We start from the raw sequence: 19,560 nt of genomic DNA, 5'->3' as shown, positions 1-19,560 counted from the left end.
TCCCTCCTGCTCCTTACCTCCATTTACAGTGTTCTACCGCAACTCTCCTGTGTAGCCGGGCTGCTAGGCAAGAGAACTGTCTCCCTGCATTCCTGTTTCAGCAGCTATGGGCCTCAGATCCTTCATTTTTATTGCCGCTAGAGCAGCCATTTACTGTGCTCTTTATTAAAAACCATATTTCAAGAGGCAGGACAGTGGAGGCAAGGATGGCGCTGGCTGCTGGGGGCACAGTGGAAGAGATGAAGAGCAGCGAGGATAGGACTGCATGTGCTGGAAGCTGCTGCCTGGATGCAGGGGGGTTGAACCGAAGCTGTGTCTGACACCTTGTCAAGCAGACAGGCCACCATAGACATGACATACTGCAGCTTCATCCCGTTTACCGCACTGAGGAAATGGAGAGGGACGGGAGACAGCTTGCGCTCTGGCCACTAGCTCACTGAACCGAACAGAAATGCTGTTGACTGAGAGATGGAGCTGCGTTAGGTCAAACAGTACTGGGACAACCCGAGCCAAATGCTCCCGCGTAGGCCAATGCATTTCTGTGACCAGTGGCCCATTACATCATGAGACAGTCAACCAACCGGCAGGCTCCTCTGCTGAGACGGAGGGGAGAGATGGTTTTGTGTTTCCCTTCGGCTACATCCTACTGTTTGTCTCGTCTCATCAATCGTAGTTTTTCTTCACAAGTCAGAAGTTTGTTGTCAGAAGTGAAGACCTCAATACTGCTATCAGTATCGAATCACCCAAATAAACATGATCTTGGCCACATAACAATGCTATCAATTGCTGTAGAGGTAGTAAGATACCCACAATATACTGACAACCAGTACTGAAAAGATGTATCCATTAGTCAGACATACCTGACATTCTGATAAATAATTCAAAGTTTCAGTCATTTTCAAGCTCAGATCTCAAATGTGAAGCTTTTCTGATTATCGTGGTTTCATATCACTATAAATTGAATACTTTTTTAATATGTTTTTTTTTTTTTTTTTTTTTTTTTAGCAATGCTCTCCATGGCTGTTGGGATTTCAATGCTTTGGTTTATAAGCATACCTGCAGAACTAATCAACCTCAGCTGTACTTTGTGTTTTGTGCTAATCAGCTGATGTCAGCATGCTATCATGCAAAACTAAGATTGGAGCAAAAACATGATACCTAGTGTTAGCATGCTCAAAGTCCACAGTTGACACCTTAATGCGACCCGCCTGATCGGATATTGATCGGATACATTTCATGCTCAAAGTAGTGGCTGTAAACGATGGATAAACACGTTTTATTTCCTATATATTCTTCAAAATAAAAGTCTACCTTTATGTTGTTCATCCCTGCAGAATTAGTAGACTTGCTTTGTTGAAGAATAACAAGCGGACGGAGCTCCGCTAATTCGAGGACAAACACATTTAATTCCCCATCAATTCTTCACAATTAACATCCTTAATTTGTTATTTAAAAGCTTTCATTTTGAAGCGGCAAAATCAGGAAATGTTGGATTTTCATCAGCAGTAACTTAAAAGGGGCTCAGACCGTGGGCCTCAGCTGGGCTCCAGACCCAGTTTTCCTCCCTTCTAAGCCATTGCCGTCTCTGGGGAGAGGATCTCCCGTGAGGGGGGAAGATGATGGAGACCTATTTTGATATGATGTCCAGATTGCACCCACAAGCCGCCCACACCTCACTTGGAACCTGAGCCAGGCCGCCTCGCCATGTGGTCTGGCTGATCGGATTCCAGTGAGAACGAGATCTGATCTCAGAGCATACAGACTTCACAGTTAATGTCTCCTGGCAGGATCTGGACTGTTGATCTGACAAAAAGAAGACTTCACCTTGCACTCCTGAACACTTGGGATGGGCAATGCTACTGTTTTATAAACAATTTCACAGATTTGTGTAGTTTTAAACTCTGGTGTAAGTGAGGTGCACTCGTGAGGTCTTAAGGTGAAGTCTGATGGTCAGTTCCCAAAATCGCTTGTCGGTTTGAGTGGTGCTTATTGTCACGTATAGGTTAGCTCTTTATTAGGCATTAGATAACGAGTGAAATCAGAGAAGTCTCCATTAAGCGGCTAGGTGTGGTTTTAGAGTGCTGCTAAATAGTGGGGAAGTGCTGACAAGACGGAGGACTTATATGCCTTTCTATCCATTACCGGTCCGTCTACCGGTCTGCTCTGTAGCCGAGGTCCGACTACTGTACCGTTCCCCTCCACGGCAGGAAGTGCTCTTCGGATCGGGCGCTTGTGTGGTGGTACTCGGAGGATGCAGCAAATCCATTCAGCATTGATCCCTTTTCCATTTAGACGGGAGATAAACATTTTATATCAGGAAACCATATTCATATAGAAGGATGGGTGAAAATGCAGCATTATACGGTGAAGTGCAGTGGCGCTGTCTGTGAATAGACGAGCGGCGTCCGTGGAAATGGTATACCGTCAACTCACTGTGAGGTGTCGAGCTGAATGGCAGAAACAGACATGTCAGCAGCACTCCGGCAGAGTGATAAACCCCTCGGCAACCCCAATGTAGAGTATTCTTTAATATGAGAGACTACGACGCCCCCCCGGTGGGGAATGTGCTGCTGGGTGGGTACGAGGAGGACAGCAACACATGATAAGGGCATTGTTAACATGCTTTGTGTAGCGTGTGGATGTTTAGTGAACGTGTGTGTGTGTGTGGGTGTTAATGGCTTTCTCCAAGACGTGCGTACGTAGACAGTGACTGAGGACGACTACTAATCGTAGCGGTAATTGTAGGCTGATGGAAGGTTCCACTGACAGAAAGCAAGAAAAAAAGCGAAACGAATGGGATCCTTATCAGTAAAGACTTACAGAGGGTGACGCATCAGGCCGCCGGTTGGTCACTGTGATAAATGCTTGTTGTTGGCTGCGCCCTATGGAGCATTTAACTGACGTTAGCATTAAAGCTTAATGTGGGACTCCTCTTTGACCTTGGTGAGGGGAGTCCTGTCACAAGCCTTTCGCAGGCGCTGTAAATATCGAAAACAGCTCCCTCTTTGCCAGTTCGGTCACATTTCAGGCTGTATGCCAGAATCTTCTCTGTGCACGACGTGCTCACGCGGTCACATGTATTCAAGATGCATGTCTCATGTGTGTGTGTGTGTGTGTGTGTCTCCAGTGTTACGTTTTGACAGCCGAGTCTCTCTAGATCCTGCAGGGACTTTTCACTGCAACACTGTCCTGAGCTGGAGCAGGTTACGGGCAATCTTGGCATTCCTTTGCCTTTTTTGACCGAAAGGAGTGATGGCTTGATTCCGCTCATTGATTTTTCTTTACAAAGCAGCAGTGTGTCAGGACTGATAGGGAGAAGGGTTGAGGAGAAGTGGTCTCTGGGGTCATTTCAAGGCAGTGCGTGACTGGATCCTAAGCAGTTAAAACAGATGGGTTTGGGGGTTATCTTTTGAGGAAACGGCGTGTAATGCTTGTAAACATTTTGTCTTCAGGTGCACGTAGCCACTGAAACGTAACAGAGCAGAACATCTCATCTTTGGCTGTGTTTCTATTTTAATCTTCTCTTGTTTTGTTTTTTTTATTCAGTTTTTCTGCAATTGCAAAATTTTTGAATTTTGTCTTTTGTCCCCCCCCACCCCCTCTTTTCTGAACCTTAGGTCCGCTCACAAAAAAACACGATGAGTCTACAATGAACAGACCAAGGGATGAAGGTATTTTAATTGCATGGTTGTTGTTTTTTTCCTCCTCGTGCTCCATTTTTCAAGCTCTGTGGGGAATGTTGTTTGTTTTTGTATTAATAATCACCTAAGACTCATCACTCTGTGTGCACATTGCATTGTCCATTGTTAACTGCGTTTATCAGCACACAAATCAGCCATCCCTTCTCACGTGTTTAGCTGAAATGCACGGAGAGCTACATATAGAGTAGCCCCCCCATCACAAATGCCACTTTCCGGGTGCCTGCATGGGGAGGTAATTTACTCTCCGTTCTCGGTTGCTATGTGGTTGATCAACCACATGCTGATGTTCTGACTATCCTGTGCGATGCATCACTGAAAATCAATACTCAGTCCTTTTTCACCACCGCTTTTATTCTCGTACTAAACTCCTTATGAAATGCTCTGCTGAATTATTGTCCTTCATAATATTATCGGGCTTTCTCCAGTTCTTCATTTTCAAAGAACGGAGACGAAAAAAAAAAAAAAAACGAACTGGAAGATTTCTGCGCTTGCTGTACATTTTCAAGTTCACTGCAGTCGAATGGAGACGCTCTCGCTACTGATGCTGCCAAAAATATATGCAGACGTTGTGTGCATCTGCTTCTGTACACGTGCCCAGACATACTGTATATTACATAGCATTTTGAGTGCATTACATTTCCATTTGTGCGTTGTGTGTCTACTCGAGCGTTGTACATGTGCAAATCTACGCCTGAGTGCATGTGCTCTAATTTGTGCCAATGTGTGTGGTGCCTTTTCTTTTTTTTCTTTTTTGTATTTTGGGCTCCGTGCTATTTGGGTATTGAATTCTCTCTCCCTTGCATCTCTAATTGCTATGGTTTAAAAAGAGACAGATGTAGCTAATCCAATTGTGTGGTTTCTTAACGGTGAAAACAGAAGGAAGGATTCATGCAGGATTGCCTCGGAGAGGAGCAGAATGATAGAATAGAGATGAAAGAAGAGGGAAAGCAGAGCAGTGCGAGAGCACAGGGGAGGGCAATGAGGGGGAGAGAAGGGGAAAATAGTCATAATGAAGACAAGTGCATGATGAAATGACATTTACAAAGCTTTGAAAGTGAGAGAGATGTAGAGAAATTGAGAGATTGAGAGGGTGGATGAGTAGGAGACCGGTCGAGCTTGACATTTATGTCGACACCTGATGGATCCTGACAGGATCACGAGGGCTCGGCTTGGACCGGATTCCTCACTTCTAATTGCGCAGGCATGGATTGGACACAGGATCCCAAACATTGTTGGGAAAATACTATTATTAGCCTCTTGTTTTGGACCGTTATTTGCGAGAGACTGCATTGCTCGGGCGTAGGGGTCGGACGCAACAAAGTAATCAAGTGCTGAGTCAGACTGAAACTTTAACGCCCAAATCGATTGGGATTTCCATAAGAGCATGAATGAGAGAGGACGAGAAAAATGGAAAAGCAAGACATTACATTGAGAATAGTAGTGTGTGTGGGGGGTTGGATATCGAGGAGGATCGTATCAGGTTAGGTGGAAGGCGAGTGAATAATGTGCCAGTGTTTTGGAGGCGGGCAGGAAAGACAGAGAGCTCCTTGTTGGCCATATAGGCCTTGGATTTGGGCTGAGTGAAACACTTTCACCCTGCGACCCTGCACCCCCAATCACCCCTCTTTTTGTGCTGAGCCTCCTCCATTCATTGTCCATGTCTCTCGCTTCAACACACATCCAACTCTGTTTCTATTTATTTTATTTTATATTCTATGTTGCACAAAAGTGATTATCTCATGCAAATGGTGTCATATCTTAAGTTTTTATTATCATAGCCTAGCCAGACGCCTCACCAAATGACCTTCAATGTGCACCATTTAAAAAATTATTATTATTACGCTTACCTGATGAAAGTCTAAAGCCCCTAAAATATTGTCAGAATAAAGTGCGTACAAGTAATGAAATATAGTCTGCAAGATGTCTTCTTTTACACCACTTGGACCTTTTTCTTTGTCACCTTTCATTAAGGCATTGTAGGTATGCATGAGCTTTTTATCTTTTATTCCAAAATGAACTGATTTTTTTTATTCCATTTTGGGGGGATTTTGGACTCACTCCAACCTCTATTGGGCTTAGCAAATATAGTTTTAGCTTTGGTGCTTCTGACTTATTAGGAAAACATCTTTGCACTCTCTTATTCATCCACAGTATGATAATACACGAAAGCTAAAAGTGAAACAAAAAGAGTCACAGTTGTCGTTAAATGCTAACATAATTAGTTGATCGATTGTGGTTAAAATTGCAAGCTTCTCGATTTTTACTGTCCACTACAGTAATAGATACCAATTTAACCTGAATAAAATGTGTTGAAAAACACTATAATTTTTCAACCTTATAGAAAAACGAATGAAAGATTTTTTTTGTTTGCTCAATGTGGAGCAGACGCTCGCTTGAAAAGGGGGCTCCCTATTAAAGGAACAATCCGTGATCCAAATATAAAGAAAAGAGAAGATACTCTCCTTTCAGTACTCAACTAAATTAGATTTTTATAGCACCAATGGTTCCTCACATGCAGAGAGAATGAACTACCAAATGTATTTGCAGGCCACTAAACACAAAACGACTAAGTCTAGCAGACGTCTGGAGCCCGCTCCTCATCTCTGCTCGAGGCGAGAGGCTACATTACATTCGCTCAACACACCTGAATCTCCAACCCAGCTGTTGGCCGTCAAGTTGCATTGTGGGTAATGTAGGCATCAGACAAGGAGGAAGAACTTGTGGAATTCAAAAAGAACCGGTGCAGTACTTTTGAAATAGTTTTTACATAAAATACGTTTACAACAGTAATCTGTGTCAAAGCGGCAGTCAAATAGTCATTTAAAGGTTAAACAAAATACCGATTGGGCCTTTTAAAATGGCTGCGACGTGTCATAGCCCGAGTTTGTTTTCTCTCAGGATTTAATTTATGGAATGAGTGTTACTGTGAGGCCTGGTGATATGTCACTCCTCCATACTGTCCTGGTAATGCCGGGATAATTGAACTTGTTTACACGTCCTCTGGGAAATCAGCCGAGCTGCAAAATACACCGGAGAAGAGCAGAAAAAGAGCAGCGCCACAGAGTGTACGACTGAAAATCTTTATTTTTAGCCAGTCTGTCTGTGTCATACGTTTGATCCATAAAAGATCTGTGTGTTTGTGAAGCCATATGTGCCATTTTTCCATGTTCACTTGTGTGTGTGTGTGTGTGTGTGTGTGTGCGCGTGTGCGACTGTGAGTGACGCACCCAAGTGCATGTGTAACCTGAGATTCAGGTGGTGATGCAGGCGGGTGTGCAAATACGTGAGTAGAATTTGTTACCACGGCAACAGGCATTCAGTGAGTCGGTGCAATGGAATGGCTGGTGCAGTTCTATTAGCAAGAAGCAGTTTCCATAGCGACTCAGCATCGCAGCTGCCTATGCAAGAGTGTGTGTGTGTGTGTGTGTGTGTCTCTGTATGAATCCTGTGTGAATTTGAGTGTTCATTAGCGTACCTCGCTATGTATGACTTGCTTTGTAACATTTCCAATTTTTTCATCCTTTCTATCGTGTTTTGTTTTTTTCTCGACGTGAACCTCCCATCCATGTTTCTACCCCCGTCAGTTCTCTCACACTGCCCTATTTTCATCTCCTTACTCCCCTTTATCTCTCTTTCTCTCCCGCTCTCTGCCTCTCTCTCTCTCTCTCTCTCTCTCTCTCTCTCTCTCGCCCTCTGCCTCTCTCTCTATCTCTCTCTCTCTCTCTCTCTCCCCCAACTCTGAGTGCTGAAGCTCATCAGGGTAAACAGATGCCGTGGCTGTTATTTATGTTTCCACTCGGTCTGCCTTTCATACAAATTATCCACAGGCCCTGCACAGTGCAGACGCTCAGCCTAACTGGACTGCACTGGCAGCTCTCTCAGCCTTATCGACACTCAGACCATACCACAGACACTGCAAGGGGGGTGGTGAGGGTGGGGGTGGGGTGGGGGGTGAACCATAGCAACACACTGATGGGCACAAAGACACCAATAACAGAGAGGGCATCAGAACTGGCTGCACCATTTGCTCCACACATGGAGGGGAATAAGAGTTTGGGAAGGTACCATCACGACACAGGACGGGGGGAAACAGACATCACAGAATGAAATATAGAGGATAAGCCCAGTGAGGCGGACATGAAATACTTGCCCCAACTTAAAGACAGTCCTCATATGTTTCATACTTCTTATCTTCATCTTCTGCTTTCAACTGAATCACCGGCTGCAGCAGGTTAGACGGAGCTGCATATGGATCTTTTTACTAGACGAGTGTTGCACACATCGAGAGCTGTCTTAAATTATAGCGAGTACACTACCTGTTGATTGTGGTTACTAAAAAAGGAACTCTTTAAAAGTGTCAGGGTGTGGTTTTTACCCAAGAATGAATGAAACGTGAACTTAACGAACACCATTGTTTGTCTGTGTGGTGCAGATATTCGGGATCGTCGTAAGAAGCCGGTGATGCTGTTCATCCACGGAGGCTCCTACATGGAGGGCTCAGGGAACATGTTTGACGGCAGCGTCCTTGCCGCCTATGGAAATGTCATCGTGGTCACCATGAACTATCGCCTCGGTGTGCTCGGTAAGTTTGGTGTCGGGCATGGACGCCTCTGATGTCAATGTGCACTTTGTTTGACATGTGTGATCTCACCTCGACCAATGCCTGTGTCCGAGAGCTGACGTCTATCAAAACATGGCGGCACGTATAAACTTGTTGCTGTTCGAAAAGTGATTTAAACAGTGCTGTAGACCATGTATGGGAAATAAATAGTGAGTATCTTCAAAGCAGATACAAATGAACTCAAAGGGATGACATTGCTTTCCCAGTGTTTAATGTGTTATGTTTTCTATCTGTTTCTATTTGTTTCTGATAGCATGTGAACGCCGTTCAACAAGAAAAACATTTTCACCCCCTTTCAAATGCTGATGATAAGATCAGAAATGTTTTACCCTTTCTTCTCTCCAGCATATGATGTTGTAATAACCCTAAACCCTAAAGGATTCCGATGAATGCTCTTTAATTCAGGAATGTGTTTTCCAAAGAAGCAATTAACAGCGAGTGTCGGCACACCCTTAGAAGTGCTGTGAGGCCATGTTGCTGAAGTAAATGTGGTGTATTTGCCTTTCTGTAAGTAATTCTATGTATGAAAAACACATAAATCAGAACAATAGGAATGTTTTAAAGCTGACAGTCTGCAATTTTCTGGTTGCTGCCCTTTGTGGTAGAAGTAAGTTTCAGAAAGTATAGGTTGATAGATTTAGGCACAAATTCAAACTCAAATCAAGCAGTGATGGTTCCTATAAGTTTCATGAATCTAAAAATGCCATCAAACTATGACCACTGACCTGTCAGTGTCCCTCAGTCTTACCCCCGACTTCCTACACCATTTCACCTTACACACCTGTTTGCTTTTGCTTTTATAAATGCCTTAATAATGATATTTAGATTGTAGATCTTTGACTTTGGGGCTACAACTCTGTCCTGCCCCTCTTCCCACGGGGCATCTAGATGCAACAGACATGGATGAAGACGATTGGCACAATCAGAGAGCAAAGAGAGAAATTTATCATTGCATTTGAAAATAGCTCCTTGGCAACCTGTCCCTCTACACACACACCTGACATTACACACTACCTGTGTGTGTGTGTGTGTGTGTGTGTGTGGTGGTGGTGGGGGGGGGGGGGGATTTGGAAACGAGTGCTTGTACAATAACAGTCTGTGTGAACAGCTACTTGATCTGGACACCGAGTGTTATTTCTGTGCAAAGGGATTTCATAATAAAGCACAAACAGGTGTGTTTACTGTGCTCACATACCGTGAAAATTACATTTCTTTTCAATTAGTTTATTGTTGTTTTAATATGCAGAAAAGCAGCCAGGATCTGACTCAGTGTACAGTATACTTCAGAGACCCCACCAACCACTTAGTGCCTTTGGTGTACATTGAAAACACAATTGAAATGTGTTTGTTGCTTTCAGTGTATTTTTGGATTAAGGGGTATTTTATTTGTCCATTCTCTTGGAGCTTTGCAGTGCTTGCATGGCCCATGACTGTGGGCTGTGTGTGTGTGTGTGTGTGTGTGTGTGTGTGTGTGTGTGTGTGTGTGTGTGTGTGTGTGTGTGTGTGTGTGTGCTGCTGGATATCAGTGGATTCAAGTATTTGCTTTCGCCGTCATTTTTTGGAGGTGTTTGCACACAGACTATCTGACGCTGGCATTGCGGTTGCCAGGTTGGGTAATCAGATATTGTTTATTGCATCACGCCTGTTTCAACATAACCGAATAATGATAAACAGAGGAATGGGAGTCGTTTAGGATGCCGTCCAAGAGCTGCAGCGAGTATGAACAGAGGGTAACATGATCCACAGCGTTATTGAGAGTGCCAATGGAGAGGGGGACAAGGACAAACTGGGAGTTAGTGAATTGAGGACCGGCAGCTTTATCCTGCTCGATTTCAGCTCGTTACGAGGATGTTTTTTTGTTTTGTTTTCCCACAGCAGCCAGACAAAATCGTGACCGTTAACACATTTGAAATCAGGTGTGCTGATTGTAGTGTTTAGATTACACTCCGATTGGAAACGCTCTTGGCGGGCGCCTTTGTTCCCTTCCTTTACAGACATCTCGATCTGCTTGATTTACATTGACATAATCGCTGTGAATCGTGTGGGATACGTTGAAGGTTCACGCTCTCACATTATGTAGAGCGTCTATTGCACCGAGCTTCTGCATAGGATCACCGAAACGCACAGGAAACACACAGAAATGTGGAGAGCAGCCCTGCTCAGTGATTATGAGGGATGACGCAGTGTCCTCGATTCCTTTAACATTGTTGAACATTTTTGTACGTGTCGAACGTGTGCTCTCTCTCTCTCTCTCTCTCTCTCTCTCTCTCTCTCTCTCTCTCTCTCTCTCTCGCTCTCTGATATGCTTTAAATGGGTTACTGTACTAAGACGATTATCCTAGTGTGTGTATGTGTTTGCATGTTTGCGTAGCATCATGCATGTTTGCCCATGTGCACACAAATATCTCCTTGTGCATGTGACTGTGTGTGTGTGTGTGTGTGTGTGTGTGTGTGTGTGTGTGTGTGTGTGTGTGTGTGTGTGTGTGTGTGTGTGTGTGTGTGCGCTTCTTGGTTCCGTGCCGTGCGTAAACCATATTTATGAATAATGCACCATCCGTGTGAATTTTTAATAGCGCTCCTCTCCGACACTGTGAATTTGAGTCAAAGTGAGAAACACAAGCGTGCCGTATTTTAATAGTTTTACGTTCTGATCTTTAGTATTATCCTGTACTTACACACTCAGGAGCTTACACATGCCAACCTCATTTCATACAATGCCTGCGCCTTTAAGAGAGTGATAGGGAGTCAGGAATGAGGGGAGAGGAGAGAGCAGGGAATAGAGACAGATGAGCGAGGGAGAATCATAGAGAGACAGTGAGGGAGAGGGAAACAGAAGGGAGGGAGATGGGAACGGTTCTAAAAATAAACCGTCAGAAATGCTTTTTTAAATCTGCAGTGATGCAAAGTATTTATTCAAATAAACGCTCCTGCAGTGTGACCACAGCACCCTTCCATATGCTTTAACGCCGCGTGCTTTCACTCCACCGGGACACATACACATGTACCCTTCCAGCAAATGCTATACTTTTTCTTATTAATTTATGAATCGCCCCGTCGTTGTGGAGTAAAATGGGAGAATGAGAGGAAAATGTCTGCTGCACACAGCCGAGTTCAGAGGTCCGGTGACAAGTCTAGATTCCAGATTGCTCCTCGGCTCACCTTCTCCCACCTTCCTCCTGCTCCGGGCCCAGAGAGCCTTCTGATTTGTGTTGCACAGCCATCTGTTCAGACTAATTAACTAATTAACTAATTAATGAACTCTGGGGAAAGGCCCAGCATCGTGGTCTCTGAGAGTGAGAACATTTTTCACCTCAGGAAGAGAGATGAAACGCTTCTTCTGGAAACGTTTCTCTGCACTTTCTAACCAATTTCAGCTTCTTACTTGCAAGTAAGAACAACCTATTTGGAAGTTAATACCACACTGCTAATAGCCTTGGCTTTTACACTGAGTAAAAGGAGTATTTTAGTTCAAAACAAACTAATTGTGCTGTCAATGTTCTGAAAATGAGTCCTATTTTGTCCGTGCTAACCCCCGAATAGATCAATACTGGTGGTCTATTTCATTTATGGCCTATTGATGAGATTCTTTGACCACTTGGTGAACTAAAACGTATATACGGAGGATGTGTGAGCAGCATCCAGCCGACACTGAGCAACATTGACATTCATTTTGATGAGCATTTATTCATGAGGCAACATTAGCATTCACAACAGTGGGCCTCTTTTAAGTTGTTACGGCTTGCTGTTAACAGGAAGTTGCTTATTTACACATCCAGCATACAAAGAGCAACATTAGAGTCATGTTTAGGGCCATCTCATAAATGTACGTTTTATAACGAATCCCTCGGTTTTGGTCTCCACCAACTCAAGTTAATATGTGGCTCTTTAGCGCAGTAAACGAGCACATAGAGCTGAGAGGAACTGCAGAGTTAGGGATCATTCTGGTGATAAATCTGGGATCCTCTTTCACGTTACACATTCATACCTTTCATCCACTATTGATAGAAATGTATTGATTAGAGCAGCTTTAAGGTGTATGCGACCAGTTGTTCCGCTTACATTGCTAAATAGTGTTCTTGAGTTTAAGTGACGTTAAGTCTCATTTGTCTGTGAATGTTTCCCCTCGATTCTAAATGCCTTTGCTCTTAACCTTACGAAATGTAACCAGAGTTAAAAATATCTGTATACTGATTTCTACTACTATCGCTACTAAGGATGTACCCAAATATGTTAGTCGGGTAAAACAGATTTCTTGTACCAGAAGTTGAAGGGTTGATATTTGGGGGAGCGCCTTGTTTGAAATGTCAGTCATGTTTCTTCAAATGAATTAAATCAGATTGTTAGATGGCCACTAGAGGAGGGAGAAATAATCGATTCTATGTTGCATCACGATGCTTCGTTGAAAGATTCTGCATCGATGCAGTAAAGTCTATCATGGATTATTGATTTTTTTATACATTTTTTAGGGGGCAAACTTCCCACATTTTGTATAAGTAACACACCAACTGTATCATACAAATAGGAATTGGTTTGAAAGATTTGAAGGAAAAATTCTCATTACATTTAAATCCATGCATTGAGAATCGTTTACTGATCTAATGCTGACCCTCTGAATTGCAATCGAATCGTGAGGAGACTGACGTTTCCCACCACGGAGTGCACATCGAACTTTGATTTAACAAACTAGTCGTTTCCTTTCCTACACGTTATTGGAAATTGATTGCGGTCTTCTGTAGTAGCTGACCGTTCCCAGCTGAATTTCTTTTAAACCGAGCAGCCTGCAGTTGTGTGTGTTAATTTCCTCCATTTAAAATAAACCCGGCTGAAACACTGACTTTATCTTCTATTTCAGTGAATATTCATCTGTTTAAGACACACACTCAAAAAAAACATTACCAATGAATATTAGTTTACATTTTTTTTATCTTTTTATGTTATTTTTCTGATTTAACTGGAAAATAAATCACACCCACGTAGGACTTTAATCTGAATACAGATACATAAACAGATCATTTTGTTGGTTAAACAGATGCAGATACACATTATTGTATCTCCTTATTTGATCTCTTTATTAAGATGCTTTATTTCTATAATATTATAATATAATAAAATGCAAAGAAAAATGTATGCCCTTTAGCTTGTTTAGTTTGTCCATCAAGTACAGATCAATCAACTTATCTAATCTTATATCCAAACATAAGCTGCTCATGTACCCTGTTTGTGACTCACTAGCAAACACAGTTTCATCTGTTACTTAATAAATGTCATTTATGTATATTTTATAAGCCCGTGCACATGAAAACATTTTTAGCACAGGTCAAATCAAGTCGAACACAAATCCTACTGAGCCCAGTGAGCCTTGAGTTCAACTCGTGTCGCCCGTTCAAAAACATCCCTCTAAATATGACAGAAACAGTATTTTTAGCCAGCTCAGATTTTGGCTGTCAATTAATTTGATCCCGCTGCCTTCTCACAACTCTGCCGTCCCTAAATACAAAAGAAGCACACCTCCCACTCCCTGCACAGATCCACAAGCGTCCCAACCGCTAGCTCCTCTTAAATCAATTCCATGTACATAAACTGCTACTATGTGCTTCGTACTTTGTCTGTCTGGTCCTTATTGCAGGTGTGATTGTGTCGAATGTGATCAGGGTGAATGTGATGGTAAAACTGTGCTTTGGAGGCTTCTGGTTAAAGCCGAGAACAGTTGCTTCCACGATATCGTTAACGTTGCGCACTGATGAATTATATGTATGTTGACTAAAACTGACACCAATCTGCTCCCCAGGCTGGCAGCCAGCTGCACAGCCGGACCAATCACATACAAGGAAAATAATGAATGCAGTGGTCATACTCTATGCTCGACATGTCACGCACACACAGTGTCAAACTCAAACGGTATGTAAAATATTATCAAACAAAGATTCTTCTTATCACTTCAGAATTTGAGAATCCTCATGTTTTATTGTTTTTTTTTTACTTAAAAGCCATTGTATTCCTGCTATTTATGCATTGTAATAAATGTACAATTACATAATCCTTTACAAGGGGTTACAGAACATGAACTGTCAAATGCACCCATGTAACAGCAAATATGATTAATGAGCATATATAAATAATTAAACCAGCTCTATGTCAGCATCATTACATTTGTGATTGAAAGTTCTGTCTGTAAACAACACTGTGTTTTTTAGACTTTAAACTCATTTATTTTGATCCGTGTTTAATTCTCACCGACTGATTTTCATTGAGACAAGTTGTTTTTCTGAAATGGAACTTTCTTTGAAAAGCTTTGAGATGTCTTTATGCGAGTGTGATGTTTGAAGCATTGCTTTTCAAAACGTGCATGACAGCCTGGTTTTACCGCACAGCTTGGTACCGTTTGAATGGACCTTTTGAGAAGAAAAATTGAGTGAGATAAGTAAGGTAATAAATACAATGACATTGGAAGCCTATGGGCGGTGTGGTGAAATGACATTAGTTCAGCAGGAGGAAGCCCAATTACAATATAATTTCACTTCTGGCTATACTTGACGTACAGAGTGATACCTTATTGAAATGGACCTGCCAGCAGGTCTGCAGATTGAGCTTCCAGTGCCAACGAGGAGATTTAACAGATCTGTGTGAAAATGTTGATAATCCAACGAGAATGTACAGAAGTAGCAGCAGGTCTTTGAATGGAAGAAGGGAAGTGATCATACAACACCAGGGGGTGCTAGCAACGCTTTAGTCGTCTCAGGCAAGACAGAAACATGTTTTCATTAAAAAGAAAAAAGAAAATCCCCTTGTTTGCAGCGGCAGATACACAAACTGATTTTTATTCAAATGACATGTTGTTCTCGGGAGGATGTGACATTTCACTGCACATTTTGTGACAATGCCCATTAGAGGATTTACTGCCTTGTAAATCAGGGCTCAGGTCAAATCAGGTCAGTGCTTTTATTGACACAAGAGCTTTTGAAAATCTTTCAAAATGTGATGTTAAGTTATCAGTACATGCTGCGTACGGAGCGGAGATATTCATCCACGGTTACATTCATACACAGTGGATAATCCCTGAGGTTGCAGCACAATACTGAATAATCAAATCCACTTTATTCCAATCATCAAAACAGATTCTTTAGTCTGCAGTGTGCAGGAGGCATTCACCATCTGCTAAGGTTTTTATTTGCTATTCTGTATTAGTGCCTCTGCTTTAGCTTGCTTCATGTTCATACTCGCATGTACAGAACATTGCTTTGTTTCCTCTCTTCACTCAGCTTTTCCGTGCGTATAAAAAAGACAATATATTCCCTCTGATTTTTTGACATCTCTAATCATCTTGGGTGAAAATATATAATATGCCCTTCAATATATTCCTTTCACCTCTCTCTCATTTAGGATCTGACAGTAGCTTTGGGCAATATTTGGTTTAATACCTGTCGGATTTCTTCTTTTTTTTTTTATATCCCTCCCTCGTCGCTCACCTTCCCTCTCCTCTTGTTCTCTTTTCACTTTTCACAGAAATGTGTTCAGTGACCCACTGCAGTCATTCTGAAAATGACTGCAGATGCATGTTGCCGTCTCACTAGTCAAACAGTCAGATGGACTGACCACACTCAGCTCTGGACTGTGGATTTGTCATCTGTGCAGACTTTTACAGAGACGGTCAACAACAGAGGATGTACTGAATACAGCTTTTCAATATAGCACACTTCTAAATATACTGCGTAAATAAAAATGATTTTACGTTACGCACCCTCCACCTCCCTTCTCTCTAAATAAATAAAAACAACCTTCTGATACATGTCTCTCTTACAGCTTCTTGTTGCAGATGCAATACAATGTCAATAAGGGATCATGGCTTTCACCATGACTCATCAGCGTACATTAGAGAAACACTGTGCGCTCTATACCGTTTCTTTTGCATTCAGTGGTAGCTTACATTATGCTTTCATGGTTTCAGAAGATACACCTTTTTGAAAGACTGTGACAGGAGAGAGGTATGAGTGGAAGCAGCAGGTATCAGACGGGGCTTGAGGCCTTTATGACGGACATCCGGCATGATACAATGTACTGTCAACATTTCTCTTTTAAATTTCCCTCCTTCGGTTGCTCACCACTCCTGTTTTCTTTCACCCATTTGTTTCCATGTCTCCAGCCCATCTTTACTTAGAGGTTGATGACTCTCCTCACAGTTCCTTGGCCGTTACCTAAAGCAAGTGTTGAATATGCATGAGTTCAGCCTCATAAACTGCTGCTCTCAGCGCTAAAGTCAGTAGGAAGCCCAGCTCAGCAGATGGAGGGGGAGGGGGGATCAGAAAGAAAACTTACTGCAAGAGAAAGAGAAGAAGAGGGAACTTGTGTGACTTATCTTCAATGGAGGAGGGTAAACCAAAGTTCCTCTCTTCATGTTGCCCTTGCAAAGAGAGCGACAGGCGGTGCTAACTCAAGCTAGCATGCCAGTTCATTCACTCAGCTGTGTGTGTGTGTGTGTGTGTGTGTGTGTGTGTGTGTGTGTGTGTGTGTGTGTGTGTGTGTGTGTGTGTGTGTGTGTGTGTGTGTGTGTGTGTGTGTGTGTGTGTGTGTGTGTGTGTGTGTGTGTGTGTGTGTGTCTTTGTTTGGTGCTCTTGTGTGCATGCATGCAGCTGTTTGTGTACTTGACTATGGAAGTGCCTGAATGCGTGTGTGCGCAAGTGCTTGTGCGAGCGTCTGTCCATATCTTTTTGCCTAAAGCTCTCTGGACAGTTGCCAGGCAACTGTGGCAGGGCCGCTCAGCACTTGGCTGGGCATCCACAGAGCAGACACTTCCACATGCCTATGGTTTTGATAAGTGGCACAGGTCAGCGCTGATACGTTGCCAGGTCAGAGTCACATCAGGCTAAGAGCCAGTCAATTGTCAGGATGATCTAAGGATAATACAATTACACATAGCACACTTACCATAACTATATCTCTATTTGGTCATCCTATAGCTGTCCTATAAACTGTGGTTTCTCATGATCATGATCTCATTATCATTAGGTAAGAAGAAAGATCATGTAAAATAATATAAGCAGACATAGTCGCCCTTAAGCCTCTATGTTTTTGCATTATAACATCTGGGGACCAAGATGAAAAGATGTTGTAACGACACATCCAGACAAAGGCCCAGGCGCATGAACATTGTGATCTACTTGAGATTGAATCATTGCTGTTCATGCAAACATTCTCATGCATAGTATCCCTGTAAAGGTCAGGTAAATGCCGTCCATACTGTCGGATGCAGTAGCAAAGCACAAAGCAATAATGTTACTTGCACACCCCCTACCACCCCCCACCCTCTTTTTCTGGCCAGTTATTTTTAGCAGCCAACAAGTAACTTTTTTTTCCTCCGTGTGTTTTGCATGTTATATTCTTTGTAACATTATATGTATATATCTGTATTTATATAAAAAAACTGTTGACCAGGGATGAACCTATCAAAAATAATCTTAAAGAAGCAATGATTATAATATAAGTGGTGATGATGATGATGATGATGATGATGATGATGGTGTCCACCCCTCCGGCTCCCCCTAACAGAAAACACTGTAAGCTCTGCCAGTTCGTTCACCGTAGTTTGTACCGTGTGCCCGGTTAGTGCCGTTAGCTACGAGCTGCAGGCGGCGCCATGTTGAGAGCCATTGAGAGGCAATGGAAATGCTAACAACCTCGTATGATGCACCTTTAATGAGACACCAAGTACCAGACATATGAGCAACCACTACATATCTTCTTTTTTTACTGGCTCATATTAAATATTATTGTCCAAATGTGAACCACAGCAAATAACAAATAGGACATCATGTGGATGAGCTGTAGTCTGAATCACAATGAATCCAGGTGAACCAGGACACTCCAGGTTTAAAGTGTTGTTAGCAGTAGCACAAGTGCAGTGAAGAGTGTGGAGTGAGACATGTGTGTGTCACGCTTTCAATTTGGCAGGTTTTCATCACCATCATCATCACTGCTGCTACCATCATCCTCATCATCATCATCATCATCATCATCATCACCACTTATATTATAATCAGCCACAATAAAACTTAATTTGCTGCTCGACACACTTGTGCTGACGGTCCTCTTTTACCATCTGTCTCTGTGTGCTCCTTCTACTGTACTCCAACCGCCCTTTAATACGGACTGTTTACTTCTGCCACTTGTGTCCTTGTTCAGTTCCCACACGAGGGAAGCTGGATTCGAATCACTCAAGAGCAAAACAACAACCACAACGTGGGCTTATTCCATGAAGAGACACGTTTGTGAGGAGAGCCTGACCATGACGGCAGGACCTTGTGTTGACTTGATTGTACTGCACATGTCCCTGCAAACATTGATTATTCAACCAATATGCTCACCGAGGTGACATATAGCACGGTGGCACTGATGTTCCAGGTTTTGAATTACTATTCAAACTACACCACACGCAGGCTGTCTCTCTCTATGAAGCAGCTAAATGCTAAACAAATCAGTGAATGCATGAGATTGCCATTTGAACGCCATTCAAATCCATTAGGGCAGTGGCGGACTCTGCCACTGACAATACACAGACTGCTATGTAGAGAAATAACTAATGAGTGTAAACACATTTAATGGCTATAGCAGAAGAAATAGTACCGGGAATCGGGTTCGATATGATGAAAGTCTTAAGGATTGAAACTTTAAAAGGTTTATAATATGTTAGTGTTGTGTTCACAGCTTGTTTCTTCTGCCAAATAACTAGTGATTGCAAGTTTACGTCAGGAAATACAGAAGTTGTGGTATTGGTTGTAGCTGCTGCTGGGAAATTCTGCACAAAAATAACAGGAACAACTAAGCAGCAATGTTATGAAAACTAAGATGCGTGGGCCAGGTGAATGCAGATGTTTTTTTCTTCTTTCTCATCACCTCCACCCCGACAGCCACTAATCTAAGGAATATGCAGATTACTGAAAACACTCGAGATGTTTTCTTGGTATTGAAATCATCCAAACCATCAAACCATCTCACAGCTGCTGCTGCCTGAAACACGTCAGACATTCAGAAAAACAACACATTGTGTGTGTGTGTGTGTGTGTGTGTGTGTGTGTGTGTGTGTGTGTGTGTGTGTGTGTGTGTGTGTGTGTGTGTGTGTGTGTGTGTGTGTGTGTGTGTGTGTGTGTCACATTTGTTCAGTTTATTTGATCTTGTAGTGGGTGTGAACCTACTGTGTAAATGTCCTGGAAGTAGGTGAAACATGCCTTCTGTCGCTCTCCTCCT

General features: G+C 42.7%; 1 protein-coding gene across 1 annotated transcript in view; it reads left to right on the top strand.

Moving 5' to 3' along the window:
* Positions 1–19,560, top strand: part of nlgn2b (neuroligin 2b) — a 55,227-nt gene that overhangs the window by 28,783 nt on the left and 6,884 nt on the right. The window contains exons 3-4 of the mRNA XM_084028869.1: positions 3,618–3,671; positions 8,134–8,283. Coding sequence (XP_083884995.1) covers positions 3,618–3,671; positions 8,134–8,283 — 204 coding nt within the window. The remainder of the gene's footprint in view (positions 1–3,617; positions 3,672–8,133; positions 8,284–19,560) is intronic.

The sequence above is a fragment of the Eutrigla gurnardus genome (genome assembly GCF_963514095.1).
Source record: "Eutrigla gurnardus genome assembly, chromosome: 15".
Lineage (NCBI taxonomy): Eukaryota > Metazoa > Chordata > Actinopteri > Perciformes > Triglidae > Eutrigla > Eutrigla gurnardus.
This window is presented reverse-complemented; position numbering and strand designations above follow the sequence as displayed.